The sequence below is a fragment of the Sciurus carolinensis genome, chromosome 7 (assembly GCF_902686445.1).
Source record: "Sciurus carolinensis chromosome 7, mSciCar1.2, whole genome shotgun sequence".
Lineage (NCBI taxonomy): Eukaryota > Metazoa > Chordata > Mammalia > Rodentia > Sciuridae > Sciurus > Sciurus carolinensis.
This window is the reverse complement of record NC_062219.1, coordinates 94,375,369-94,390,762: the sequence shown is the minus strand read 5'-3', so window position 1 is coordinate 94,390,762 and position 15,394 is coordinate 94,375,369. Positions and strand designations below refer to the sequence as shown.

General features: G+C 30.6%; 1 protein-coding gene across 1 annotated transcript in view; it reads right to left on the bottom strand.

Moving 5' to 3' along the window:
- The window catches only part of Eys (eyes shut homolog), a 1,705,088-nt gene that overhangs the window by 1,559,036 nt on the left and 130,658 nt on the right, over positions 1-15,394 (bottom strand). The window contains 1 exon segment of the mRNA XM_047559194.1: positions 6,690-6,849. Coding sequence (XP_047415150.1) covers positions 6,690-6,849 — 160 coding nt within the window.

Below are 15,394 nucleotides of genomic sequence, written 5' to 3'. Positions count from 1 at the left end.
AAAATTACAGATCACTGGGCAAATAATATATGAATAGGTTTCCAGAGAGAGAAACACAAGTTAAATATTAGGAATCAAAAGGTTGCCTGTTATGTACAAGATTACACACTATGACATGACTTCCTGTCTTTTTGCTTTATCATTTATCTTGTATCATTATTAGTATTATTCTAAATTCATTTCCACATGTACTCATTCTTTGTCTCTAATAAACAATGGTGCCAGATTCTGTGCATATTTCATTTAACACAAGGTATACTCAGTGTTGGGAAGGCTAGATCAAACATTATATAAATTTGTAATGTTTGTGGATACTGCAAAATTGCCTCACTTGGACAAGGTGCTGATTTTGTATTATTGCCATCAATGGATAAAATCACTATGTTGTGAATCTATTGCATTTTTTCCAGGATGACAGAAGAAAAATTATATATGCATGGTGTTTTTAAAATCTGCTTTCCTGGCAGTTTGAATGAATCTGAACATCTCCCTCACATATTTAAAGATACTTTTTGTCATCTCATGTAAACTGTTAGGTTTGTATTATCGACTGATTATCAGTTTTGTTTTATTTTTTGGTGTTTGCTTCTTAATTTCTAGGAAAAACTGACATTTGATATCTTGAATATTACAATGATGTTTTCTTTGTTTTATGAAATCAAGTTTCATGACAGTAATCTTCTGTGAAATTAAATGTCCTTACAGTTGTTCTTTTGCCTTTTGAGTTGTATGATGTTTTTCAAAAGTAGATATTTTTACTTTTTGGGTAGTCAAAGTCAACAGTCCTTTCATTCTGGCTTCTAAATTTTAAATAGTAGCTATGAAGACATAACTCATTTAAATTTATGTATTATTAACCAACATTTCTCTTATACTTTTATATGTTTTTATGTTTAAGATGCTTATTTGAATTTAAACCAGAGAATGAGGCAAGGCATGTGTCGCAGGCTCTTTGCGGTACCAAATCCGCAGATATTTGTCACCGCCTGCAGCAACAATTTGCGGCGGGTCTTTATGGGTGGTGGACTGGAAACTGAGCTACCTCTATTTCTGAGCTACTTCCTTGCTTGCTTGCTTGTTTATAGAGGATAGAGGAAATGAGGTTTACTTGCTTTGAGAGGAGAGAGAGAGAGAGAGGCTTTGCTTAAGAGAGAGAGAGACTACACTTTCAGAGATTCACATCTTCTTAGTTCTGCAGCTTCTTCTTAAAGGTGCGTCCTGCATCCTGTGAACTAAGGGTGCGTCTACCTAAGGTGCTTTAGTGATGTGTCCCGTGTACTGCGATCTGTGATCTGTAACCTAAAGATGTGTTCTCAGTTCTCCGCTCTGCGATCTGCCTTCCGCTGCTGCCCCTACTCGCTGCTTCTATCTGCTTGCCACTTCTTCTCCCTTTCTGCTAATGGCTACTCTGCTTCTTTCTGCGAGCTGCTGCCCTTTGCCTTCTATCTACTGCCCACTTATATTCCCTCCAGGAGGCGGAGGGCGGGGTCACACCATTTGAGATCAGGTGAGGAGCCAGCTGTCCAATCACAAGCAGGGGAGAGCAGGAGCACTCGGGAACACCTGTGCACGAGTACCTCGGATGTGATCAAAACAGCTTCTGGCTGACTGCCAGGTACCATCTTGGCGAGTCCGCCTGGCATAGCCCGCAACAGGCATGTGCAGAATATTTTTTTTCAGATGGCTATCTAGTTGTTTTAAAATTGATTATTGAATAGCTCCTACATAGTTTAATGATTTAGAGGGTCATTTTAGTATATGCCAAATTTTCTGAATGACTTGGATTTATTTTGGAACATTGTATTTGTTGACTATCAATGCAACAGTGCCATGATTTTCATTATTGAAGCTATACAATATCCAATTATACCTGACAGCACTGCTTCTCCATCATACCCACCTACGTGATGATCCCTGGCAGAATATACTTGGCTTCGTTTATTTTTCCATGAGAAAATTAAGAAATAAACTGTCCATTTCACAAAACAAGAAAATATTTTTTGAAACTTTTTGGCTATTTTTTGAAACTTTAACAAAAACAAGAAAAATACGGAGAATTGAAACCTTCAGTATGTTGTGTTCTCTCCAACAATTTGATACATCTTTTATGAAGGACAAGTTATTCAGTTTTTAAATTGACATATCAGTCTGAATGTACTTATCATGTACAATGCAATGTTTTGAAGTATATGAACATTGTTGAATGATGAAATCCAACTAATTCACAAATGGATGAATAGTTATTTTGTGCTGAGAACACTCTGAAAATAAAAAAAACAATTCACTTTTAAAAGTGACCACAGAAATTTAGAATACTTTAATACTGTCAGGGTCATGTGAAAATCACCTATATCTTCAGTATTCATTACAGCACAGTGTACTTGGAATTTTTTTCAAATTGTGTATGCATGTACCTATATTATAGTAATATTTGTAAAATTCTGTATTTAGAACTTGAATGTTTTTGTTAATTTAAGTCTTATATATTTTAATTACTGTTTACATGACATTTTTTCTTCCTTTATACCATTTAGACTTCATTTGTGAAATATAATTCTTTTTCATTTGTGTATTTACTGATTATAATTATGTTACTTTATACTTGTTTTGAAACTTACTACTATATGTAATACAGGTGAAAATCTCTAAACTGCATCTGTTTTTTAAAATATAAATTTATGAACTACTGGGGACTGAACTCATGAATGCTTTATCACTAAACTATATCACATTTTATTTATTTATTTTTGAGGTACTATGGATTGAATCCAGGGGTGATTTACTTTTCCTCTGAGTTATTTTACCCCTCCATCCCTTTTTATTATTTTATTTTGAGACAGGTTGTCTAAGTTGCTAAGGTTGATCTCAAACTAGTGATCCTCCTACTTCAGTCTCTGAGTTGCTGGGATTATAGGCATGTACCACCACAACCAGTTAAAATAGTTTTTTCTTTCTAAATTTTGACCTAAAGCCCCAAATTCCTAAATGAATGTATAGATAGTGGGCATTTGACAAAAAACAAAGTTGAATTTGAATCAGTATGCTAAGAAAAATGTTTTTTGATGAAGATTGCTTTTGAGATATAGTATTTCATACTCTTAGAATAATCATTATAAATTTACCAAAAGAATAAAATGAATATATTATAATTAATATCTTACGAGATCTTCTACAAGTAAGATGAACTATTTCATAAAGGAAAAATGAAATAAATACAGTAAATATTTATTTGTAACATCAGTTCACAAATGCAAGTCACTATATGTTTAGAAAAATGTCCACCAGTAGACATAACATGTTATAAATGTATATATTTAAGTTAGATTAGTAAACTGATAATGATGTGCTTAAGGAACAGTGTTCAGAGAATTTATCTCTCATTTTTACCATGATTTCATCTTTTCTTAAGCATGATTCACATTGTCTTATTTCACTTCACAACTTATTATCCATTTTGTCACTAGCATTTTTTCTCAAACCTATTAATACATAAAATTCACATAAATGATGACACTGAAAAGAAACAGTGCATGTCAGCTCTTTCTCAAGTCCTGCACTATAGACCAATTGTCCTTGAAGAGGCTTCTTCTAATTAATTGCCATCCTTCTTTGTAGGGTAATCATATTGGTGAGAATTGATTGGGCGTGTAAGACACTTCATTTAGTTGGTAGAAAATCCCTTAATTAAAATTATTTTACTGCTGGTAAAATTAATGCTCCCCATGTAAACTCACTAGCTTGATTTTAAAGTTCCTCTTCAATTATATTTTATGAGAAAACAAAATAAGATCTTAATGACAACAGCCAGAAGAAATAAGAAACCTTGCAATGCAGAAGATGTATAAATCTATTTACATATTTTTTCATTTATTGTAAATTTCTTTTTTGTTTTAAAAACTTCAGTATTAGAAATTGAGTGGCTGAATCCTAATGTTGACATTCTAAAATGAGTTTGGCTCTACTAAAATATTTGTCTGTTGATCTTTATTACACTGGTTTCATTCCCTTACATAGTCCAAGTCATTTAGATTCTCAGATGTTAGGGTTACATAAGTCTTATTTTTGTGATAATCAGCTATAATCAGTAAGATCTGACCATACTTTCATGAAAGGATAATGATTAAATATGCTTAGATTACTTTGATGATAATTGCTCAGCACTGATTCATCCATAAGCAATTTGGATTTTATATTATACCTCCCATGCTTTGAGAAATACATTTGTTATTTTAACTGACATTCATAAAATTGACTATATATACTCAGAGATGATTTATCCAGGAGTGACTTGGCTTCCTATTACTCTCCCCCATTCTCCCTAAAAAAAAAACATTTTTTATTACATCATTCTAAATATGTTCCCTTTAGCATTTTTTAGTTCTCAAAAGATGTTTCTTTATAAAAATAACCAGACACATGTAAGCATTATTTCTAGTTTGTGACAAAAGGAAATCAATTATAAAAATGATGCAAGTATTAAAGCCATGAACTGATGTGGTATGTGAAAGGATATGGTGCTTCTCAATCTACACATTGAAGCTTTGAAGTAAAGGTCTTCTAGGTCCACCTCACTACAATCCTGTTTGCTATTCTCTACTGCAAGGTCAACATCAGTGTGTTTCATGAACTCCTCAGAAGACAGCCAGGGTTGAAAACCACTGAACTAACACAATTCCTAAAGAGTCCTAAGACAAGATGATTCACTTTTTCTCTAACTCCATTTGTTGTTCTTGTTTGTTTGTTTTGCTTGATAGAGTCATTTGTAAAGTAGTATTCGTAACACAGTCTCTGAAGTTGCTTTTAACACTAACATCGTATAATCAACAAGTCATTGCTCTCTTCTACCACTTCTGGTCTTGAGTGTGATTTGCTTAATGAACTGATAACTATTTCTGTCATTAGAGGTTGTTAACTCTACAGAATAGTATTTTATGAGCATGATGAAATAAATTATCATGTCCTCTGCTTAAAAGGCTAATTGTTAGTTTATTTCAACACTGTTTAATGTAACAGTAATCTTATAAATGCAACTACTGTCAGTTAAATAAAATAAACTCTTAGTTGAGAACAGACACATCAACTTTACTAATTTACTTTTTGTTGATAAATTCTATTGCCAAAATATCAATGTCAGAGGAAATATTCTTTGAAAGAATTAATTGAAGTATCATACAGTTTGAAGAATGTGAATCAGATTTGCATCAGCTAAGTCAAATAGTATTAAAATGTAATCAAAGATAATTATGCTCATCAAAATAGACTCTAAGATAGGAATTGACATTCTATAAAACAATTAAAATATATTTAATGAAATATGTGTTGAAATGGTTTCATGAAAACCAGAAAATTAAGAGACCTATTGATACCTCCTCCATTTGCTCACATTTATAATCTATGAAGAAGAACTTCCATTTATTTAAAGTTTCCATGCCTGAAATTATGATGACAACCAACTACTTATATTTTTCCACTTTCTGATGTATTTATCCATTTTATCATCCTTTAAAAAATGTTAGACTCTACAGTGTTTCATTACTACTCTTGCAATATTTACCTGGCACTTTAATTCTAGCATTTCTCTCCCCTCAGCTTCATTTACTCTTTTTTTTCAGAGCCCGAGACAGACCTTGAAAGAATTCATCTCTTCTAATATAGCATTTTTACAAATTCCCTCAATCCAGAAGGCTCTTTTCCCCAAATATTCTGCCATAATTCTGCTATGTCTCTCTTTAAGGGTTATTCTCTCTGAAAAGCTCGTTTGATCTCTTGACTTGTTTTCTCAATTACCCCCATTTTTCTTTATTCAAAATAATTTTTTGGTTTTCTTTTATAAAAGCTTCCACAGATTGAGAACATTATCATAAACTTACTTAAGATACACAACAAAATTCACAGTTAGGCTTGACATTTAGTACTATAGAATTTTACACTGGATCCACTGATACTTGCGTTAATAAGTTGCACTTGAAATAATGGATTCAGACTACCTACCAATGAATTGATATTTTATTGTATAACCAATCTATTGGTTTTACAATGTTTCAAGTTGTCAACAAAATATATGTGCTTTTGTGAACTATGAATTTTCTAATTAAATTTTACATGATTACATGATTTTTGCATGAATGATACTTTCTTTAAACTATCAAATGTCAGTATTTTACTATAATTTTATTATAAAATGTACAGTATCACTAAATGAACTTTGATTTAAAAAATCAAATTAGCTTTAGTTGTATATTACCTTTTACAAATAAAGATAGACTTGTGTAAAGGCTAAAAGAAAAAACAAACAAGTGAACAAACAAACAAACAAACAACAACAAAAAAAAAACAGAAGGAAATCTTTCAAAGAAGGTTATTTGTTCCCCAAAGAGAATTTTATTTAAAATACAATTGTACATTTATCACTGTGAGTACTTGTCCAATAACCTCCCTCAATCAAATAGATCCAAGAGAGGAGCAAATAGCTATATTTTTCTTGGTGTTTTGTACCAAGCTGGATTCCTGGACTGTAGTTATGTTCCGCATGTTTGTCAGAGGAACAAATCACAGGAAAAGACAATTTCATTTTTACTTTGTGCTCTTTTGAGGGACAAAAATCTCAGTATGATCAGAAAAGGATTTATTATATAGAAATTTTTGAAGTGATCCAGGCGGATTAAAAATTTCTTAAATAAATCAATTACCTGTTAATTCCAATTTCCACACGTATTCAAATTGAGGAGAGACTTTGTTTTCGCAAATATCATTGCAGATAACTCCACAGTAGCAGGAGTACTGATGAATTAAGTACAACTTCTTCACAAACCCAAATGGATTTTTTGTGCACCTTGAAATGCATATATACTGGAAAAAATAATGAAAAAATGAGAATTACCTTATATATATTAAAATACATTTAAATAATAAAAAACTATGTACATATATATGTCATATACATACATATCTACAAACAGCTGAATTCTAAAATCATTGATTTTAAAAAATCATGAAGCACACCTTTTATAACTTTGTTCACTTATTCCTTGTGTTCTTTTATCATCTTCTCTTTGTATGTTGTTTGCTATGATATTCATGTTCAAAATTCTTATGCAAAATTCTTTTGATTTTGACCAACTGCAATATCCTTTGTCTTCTGTGTGACAGGCTATAATGTTATTTCTTTCATGAGTTAAAAATAACTATTGTGTAAATTAAGATGCACTTCACTTAAAATGCAAATGATCAAATAGGTTTAACACAATGAAATGCTGGAGCATTGTTTCAATTATTCTCCATTATTTGAAAATATTTTAAGTTAATTAAGGCACATTTCCTAATAATATGATTTGTTTATAGTGATCTCCAACATCTTCATGTATAGAAATACTATGGAGTTATATCCACAACTACATTAATTAAATATAAACCACCTTTTAAATCACACCTAAGTCATCACTGAAGTTTTAATACATGCTACTTTACTTAAACCTTAGGAAAATATGACCATTAAGAAACTTAAGGACTATGAATTCTATTCAGAGCATATCTTTCAATCATTGTTAATTTTCCAAGCCTCCAGTGAAGAAACTCCCTTAATTTAGCAGGAGAAAGTGTAACTCATTCATGGAGCACAAGGAATCATTAACACAGGACAATTCCTTCAATGCCATTGCTATGCTAAGTAAATTTTCCTCTAATTTTTTCAAGTCATGATCACTTTCCACCTAGATTCATAATTTTAATTTCCTAATGGCAAGATAAAGGATGGTTCAAAGTATAAGTCTGTATATTAATTAATAAGTGACCATGTAACTAACTGGAATCACACTAAAAGTGAGAAATAATCTAAAAAATAGTTTTTATTTAATTATGTTGATTGAATACCAAGAGAATACAATTCTGTGATGTATTTCAAAGTCTTAACATCACTTAAACTTCAACCCATCTCTTTTTAACAAAACATCAAATATCAAACTCTATAACTCCATAGAGTTTAGAATTAACCTACCTTCACTGTCAAGAAACATTGTCTTTATTAGATTCGCAGTCTTCATTGTGATGGAAGATACAAAAACTTACTAAATTCTAAATCTATGACTGTTCAAAATAAATTTAGGAAAGTAAGTTGTTATTCATACTGATAGGATTATGTAGATTCATCTCTTCATTTTAAACAAAATGAAGTAAAACAAATACTAAGTTTAAACCAACTCATCTCTTAGGTGTTTTGCTTTGTAGTTTGTTATTCATTCATTTTTTAAACTAAGAATAATAGAGGCAGCTGAATGAGATATGAGATTTCCATTTCTGCCTCTCAAACTCAGAAATCAAGGAATCATTTAGACATAAGATTTCGCATCTCCTGTAATAACTTTGAAGGAGATAGACCAGATAGATAGATAGATAGGTACATAGATAGATAGACAGACAAATAGACTGAGAGCAAACACCCACTAATGAGAAAGGTGAAGTAAACTGAGCACAGAGATACTCTGGGTGCTCTTCCTGTTGTTCAGAATGTAACCTGCAGACCAAATTAAACTGCTTGACTTTTCTGAATGAAAAAAAAAAAAAAAAGAAAAGAAAGAAAAGATCCATGGATTATGTTGTTGTTAGACCCTTGTATCCTGTGTGATCATACTATGCAAGTATTGTGACTTTGAATGAAGTGTAGATTTGCAGGGAGTTATTTGTGAAGAAAATTGGAGCCTTTGCTATTTTTCTTACATCATTGAAACATCAATACATTTTCTTCTACCATAAAAGTTTCCAGGCACTTAGGGTTTATTTATTTTATTGAATCATATATAGAGGTTAGGAGTCTTATGATATAGATTTTATCTCTATTTCTGATATCTCAATCATAACTTGTATGTTTGTATGAGAATTCAGACATATGCACACAAATATACATTTTGCTGTAACAGCAAGAAAATAGATATGCAATACCTTCTTTAAAGCAAGTTAATTTAATGTGAATGACTCAATATAATTAGAAAAGCAGAGATTTTTGAATGAATAAACTATTAGACAAGTAAAAGAGGAAACATGAAAATAGTCTACTTTTTCTTATTGATTCATTTCATTTTACTGGGTTCATTTTTATTTAGTGAGAAAAAAACATACTTCCATATAATATTCCTAAGGAAAAATCACTATATTTCTATATAATATTCCTAAGGGAAATTTGTCATATGGTATAGGATATTAAACAAATAGTAATCCTTCAATAATGTTGCTGTGGAAAACTATTTATGAAATTTACGATGAATTTACAAACAATTCTCTTTTTTTTTTTTTTTGCGGTGCTGGGGATCGAACCCAGGGCTTTGTGTTTGCAAGGCAAGCATTCTACCAACTGAGCTATCTTCCCAGCCCCAAACAATTCTCTTTATAGTGCTGCATTATTCAAGTAAGATCTTTTTTTTAAATAAATAAACTCTTTTTTCCTTGGGTATGAGTTTTGAAAATGTTGCTATTATACGAAAAAGTAATCATTCTAAATTCATATGTAAATTATGGTTAATTTAATACTCATTATCTATTAAAACTGTATTTTCTTAGTTCTTAAAATATGAAATAAGATAATTTAATGATTCAAGGTCATTTATATTACCAAATAGGTGTCTTTCCTGAAGTCAGTTTCTCTAAATTGGCCTCTCTTTTATATTGTAGTTAATTTGTAATAGAATGATGGTCTGACAATATCTGAAGTTCCTCAGTGATCTTACTTAGGTAATATAATAATATTATTATTTCTCTATAAATTTTATTTGCACACAAATGTTTTGCATAAGGTGTTCACTTAATTGGACATTTTAATCTCCTTAAATTACTACTCTGAATTGCTGCTTTAAAATAATCCTTATTTATAAGACTATTTCCCATCAAATTCTTGAATTTTCCAGAAAATCTTTAACATAAAATCTGCTGTGATCTGGGAATGCACTTCAAAATTTATAAATTTCGATCTTTAGCTCTGAAATAGAACTATGACTATAAAAAAATAAGTTCACCTTTGCTGGTAGAGTAAAAATCTAAGATGACCAACTCAGCTCATTTCCTGGGACATTCCTTCTAGTCTTTCCTGCAGGAAAACTTATATAGCTGATGGACATGAATAGCTTATCTTAAATAGATTATCTCCTAATAGTATTAACCTGAAATGAAGAATGAAGAAGAATGAGGAGCAGAACTGCAATTGATATGCAGGGATAGGAGAAATGAATTTTTGTTCTCCAAGAATTCTGAAGTGTGTGTGGTCTGGGACAAGGCATTTAGTCATGTAGCATAAACTCACCTAACATACTTGTCAAGGTTTCTCTATCTAGACTAGGTGGGACTAAATTCACTTGCTCAGTACAATTTCATATTTGAAATATGTATCACATTTGTTAAATTATTCCTTATCCTATACACAGGATATATTCTTGTAAGGATATAAAAATCATGGATTGCAGTAAATAATAGGTATTTACTAAATTGCTAACAAATATACATAGACTATAGCAGTGTATTAATTCTCCTGTACTTGACTTAGTTTATTTATAAAACTTGTAAAGAGAAATCAATTCAACTCAGCATTTGCCCTATTTCTTTTGATAGTGAGTGGCATGCCAGAGAGTTGGGATAAACAGATACGCATATGGAAGTGAACATCTATCTTATTATTGGCAGGGAACTAATTAACTGGCACATATTAAAAAAAAAAACAAAAAACTAAACTTGAACTGACTTTGAACCTCAATAAGCTGAAAAGAATCATAATTTGGTAAACAAACAGTGAAATTAAGATAATGATGAAATAGTTTCACAATGACAGTAAAAAGAAGCAAAAGGATCAAGAAAATTGCCATAAAAGGAAAAGCAATCTGTTTCTTATATCCATGTCAGTTTATGTTACATCAGCAAACAGTGGATTTTTCAATAGCAAACTTTTGTGATTTTTATTTGATAGACATGATACATATTCATAGCAATTTTAGAACTTTATCCAACTGATTTATCATATCATGTACCAAATATATTCAATGTCATTTTCCTGAAGGCTTTTCCTTTTATGTAAAGGAAAACTGATTTTGACTGATAGTCTGAAGAAGATTTTAAAGCAACACTACATGTTAATTTCTTCTTTTAAAAGTCACCTTTCTTAGGCAAGATAATCATTTCTTTTAGTAATCCTGCCTTTCGTGATATATTAAGCATTGTGCAATTTTCTTTCTTAAAGTAACTGTATAACAAAATTATGACTTACTCAGAACATAGCAGCCTCAACATTCCTTGGTGATTCTATATATGTTAATTTGTGGAATTTCCTGGTTTTTAAAAACTGTGTAGAAGAAAGGAGAAAAGGTTTATCTTTATTTCTTTAATGAGATCCTAAAAGGAAAAGAATGTCACCTTTCCTCTCTCCTGTTTGTGACCATGTTTATATATATATAAATTCATCACTGTTCAAGTAAATTCAAAAGCATTATTTCATTTTGTGTTTGTTTGTTTGTTTTTGTTTATTGTTTTGGTACCAGAGATTGAACCCAGGGGTATTTAACCTCTGAACCACATCCCCAGCCCTTTTTATTTTAATTTTGAGACAGAGTCTCACTAAATTACTTAAGGTCTCGCTAAGTTGCTAAGGCTGTCCTACAACTTGCAATCCTCCTGCCTCAGCCTCCCTAGTTGCTGGGATTAAAGGTATACACTACCATGCCTGGCTCATTAGAATTTTTAAAATTCAAATGCTTAGATAATCAATATATTTTATTATATGCTTCAGATAAGGAGACAAAAATAATAATTATGATTTTTATATTTTTAAGCTTACAAACTCAATTCTCATAGATCTAGGACTTAAAACTACATGCTTGAATTCATTTCCCATTGTCTTTTACCTTATTTCTTATTTTTGTTTATCCTCCAATAAAGATATTATCAGTGCAAGTATTAATTGACTTTGACAAAAGTCATTAAAAATCTGAAATATACAATTGTGTATAACTTGTGTATTATTGTTTTTATAATCTTCTTGCTTTGACATTTCTTATTTACTCATTCTCCTTGAGTAGTAATCAGTAATATTTTACTTATTAATAAAATATCTGATTTTACCTGATTTAAAGAAATGTAATTGTCTATGGTTAAACAGTGATTAGGTAACGTACATCAATGTCCAATTTTCATTCATATTCAGTATCTTGTGGAAAAAAAGAATATTGTGAAATCAGTTGTATATACTTTTAAAATTAATATTAGCATATTTTCTCCTGTTTTGTTGAGTAGCATCTAAAAAAAGTACCTGAACAACAACAACAAAATGACAGAGCGATACAAAATCAAACACAAGAGCTAACCCAACTTTATTTTAAGACGACCCCAGGCAACCTGATTTTAAAAGAATGTTCTCAAGTATTTTGGGGAATTTTATAAGGCTGTTATTGTAGTCTTCATTTCTCCAAATCACAGTAGTTGACAAATAGAAGAAAAACTATATTCTTATGTGTTTGCTGATGTGAAAATTCAACAAAAATTTATTGAAACATAAACTGTTCTCCAGCTATCATGGAACATGTGACACAAAAATTAATGGTAACATTCTTGTTGTAACTGACCTCACAATGTGTTTATAGTCATTCCAAGAAATGTTGAATATGAGTAGTGCAGACTAGGAAGAGAGTGCACCAGACAATAAGAACAGAAAGGAAGCAACAGTCCAACTGAGCACAAAAGCTAAGAGAGATTTCATTTTGTTCAAAGGCATGAATTTAACAACTATGTGAATAGGAAAAACATTCTAGAAAGAGAAACTGCATGTACAAAGCACACAATTATGAAAAACCTCAGTGTGATTAATGAACAGTCGGTGATTCAGTGTTACTGACACAGAGTTCTTCGATCATATGTGTTCCTTTATGTAAATAAGTAATAATGAGCTAATTGATAGAGGAAATGAGAAAAGATGGGATTATAGAGATGAATCACCATGTTTGTTATATGTAGCTCTTTTAGTGAAAGAAGCGATGGGAAACATTGGAGAATTTTAAATAATAGAGTTATTTTACACTTAATATAGCAGAAATATCACTATATTTTAGGGATGAGATAGCCAATGATGTCATACTCAACAAGCTTTCTTTTACAAATGTGGGAAGTAAATCTGAAAGGATGCATTGCTAAGAGACCAATTAAAATAGCTTGAGTTATTATTCTTGTTAGTGAGAAAACAAATTTAATGTTTTGGTATGTCAAGAAAAATATAATAAATAATTACTTTTGTTATATGTGTCTCTCAAGGGAGATCATCTCAGTAACCAATATTAGACAAAGGAAGTTTTTAACTATGAGTAAAACATAAGACTTTGGAGTTGAAGAGACTACCCATATTAATCACTCAAAAATATTGTTTCTAGAGAAAGTGATTTCAGTAAATTAATTTGAAGACAAACTGAATTTATTCCTATTTATTGTGATGTGGGTTTTATTGAAAAGCAAGATAATGGAGAAAATTTAAGTATTTATTAAGTACAGGATTCTAAATTAAAGAATGTCATATAGGCAGGCAATGGTGGAATGGATGTAACATAAAGGGAAGTTACAGAGTGAGCAGAGTACATTAAAGATATTGTCCATACTCAATAGGGAAAAGAAAATTTAATGGCAACTGTAGGAGAATTTTAAAAGGTTCCTTTAGAGACTTGAACAGAATGTTTAACAATCATACACTAAAAATAACAAAAGGGGAAAAAGAAGTAATAGAGTAGTAAAGATGATAATAAAAAAATAATAAATGATAATAAAACTGCAAACAATTCTCTCCTTTTAGCTGAAGAAACAACTGAATTTTAACTATTTAAATCCCCACTGAGTGATAGGATTTTAAAGGTAGGGAATGGATTTTTGGAAAAAAATATATATATATTTCTGTATCATTTGAATTGAACAAAATTCTAATAAGGATAAAAATTAGTCAACAAAACACAAACAGAAGATAACTGAAAAATCAGCAGCATTTGTTGATACTTAATTTTTCATTGAATAAAAAAAGAACTTAAAAATAGAATTCTAACTTATTAAATTATGCTGCAATCTATGAAATACTTTATAGATTCAAATACCACATATTATGTCAAAAGGTAAGAATTTAAGATAGCATTGAGTGAGAAACTAGTATGTATGAGTGACGGGACTATTTCAAGAGTGATTTGAAAGACAGGGAGAGAATTAGCATGACTCATACACAAGGGTGACATGAAAATCAACACACTAGTTCATATTTTACTTTTTCTTTTCTACCATTCATGTCCAGAAACTGAGTCACTGATAAACAAAGCGACTTATGGCCACTCTGAGTTCAACCTCCAGTCCTAATTCATTGGAGAATAAAAAAAAAAAAAAAAAGATTACCTCTCTGTTAGGTATACAGTATACATGTAAGAATTCCAAAATGACTACATTTTTTTAATCTCTGAAATTTGTGAGAGGTATAATTTCTTTTTGTCTTTGATGTACAGCTTAAGCAAATTATTTTAAACAATACCTTTTCAGTAGAAAAAAAAAGTTTAGGTGCATATATCTACATACATAAAGATATGGGTGGAGCCCAATGAATAAGGGGAGCTTATAAATTATTTAATGTCTTTCCTTTTACACAAACACATCATATTTAATTTATTTCTAAATTAACTTGCAGGGAAAGTTTGAAACAAGTTAGAAGATGTAGAAATAGTCACATGTGGATGATAAGTTTAATTTACCAACTTGTAAGGTAACAGGCTTTTGTTACACCACAGTGATTCATTAGCTGATGTTCCTCTTCAAAACAAAAAGCAAAACAAATTCTACACGCATTCTTTGATAATGATGAAAGAAATTAAGGAAGCACTATAGTTTTCATCAATATGGAGCAATATATAGCATTTAACAGAATTATTTGAATAACTAAATTATTATTCAAACTCTGTGACATCCTATAGGAGTACACAATTCTTAATGAGCAGAAGCTTGTTATTCCCCTATTTTCCTTCGTTTTCCTTGATTTTCAATAGTAATGCAACAAAAGAGAACATTGCTACCTAACTTAACACCAAATATTTTATCTTTCCCTTTTAAAACATAACCATTCTTCTGCAGGATAGTTTCTTTATTCAACAAATGTTTATTGTGAGTCTGCTTTAGGGAAGACCATGTTAATTGTCTGGCACAAAGTAGGGGAAACACAAAACGTATCTGATTCTCTCAGACAACTTTGAAATAAAGATAACTAAAAAGCATCATAATTCCTAACAGCAATAAATTTAAGGACATAATTAATCCAATATGCTACAAAATTGAATATTCCCAATTAAATATGTCTAAACATATTTTACTGTTTGGGTTCAAAGTAAAATTATATATACATATAATTAATAAATATGCA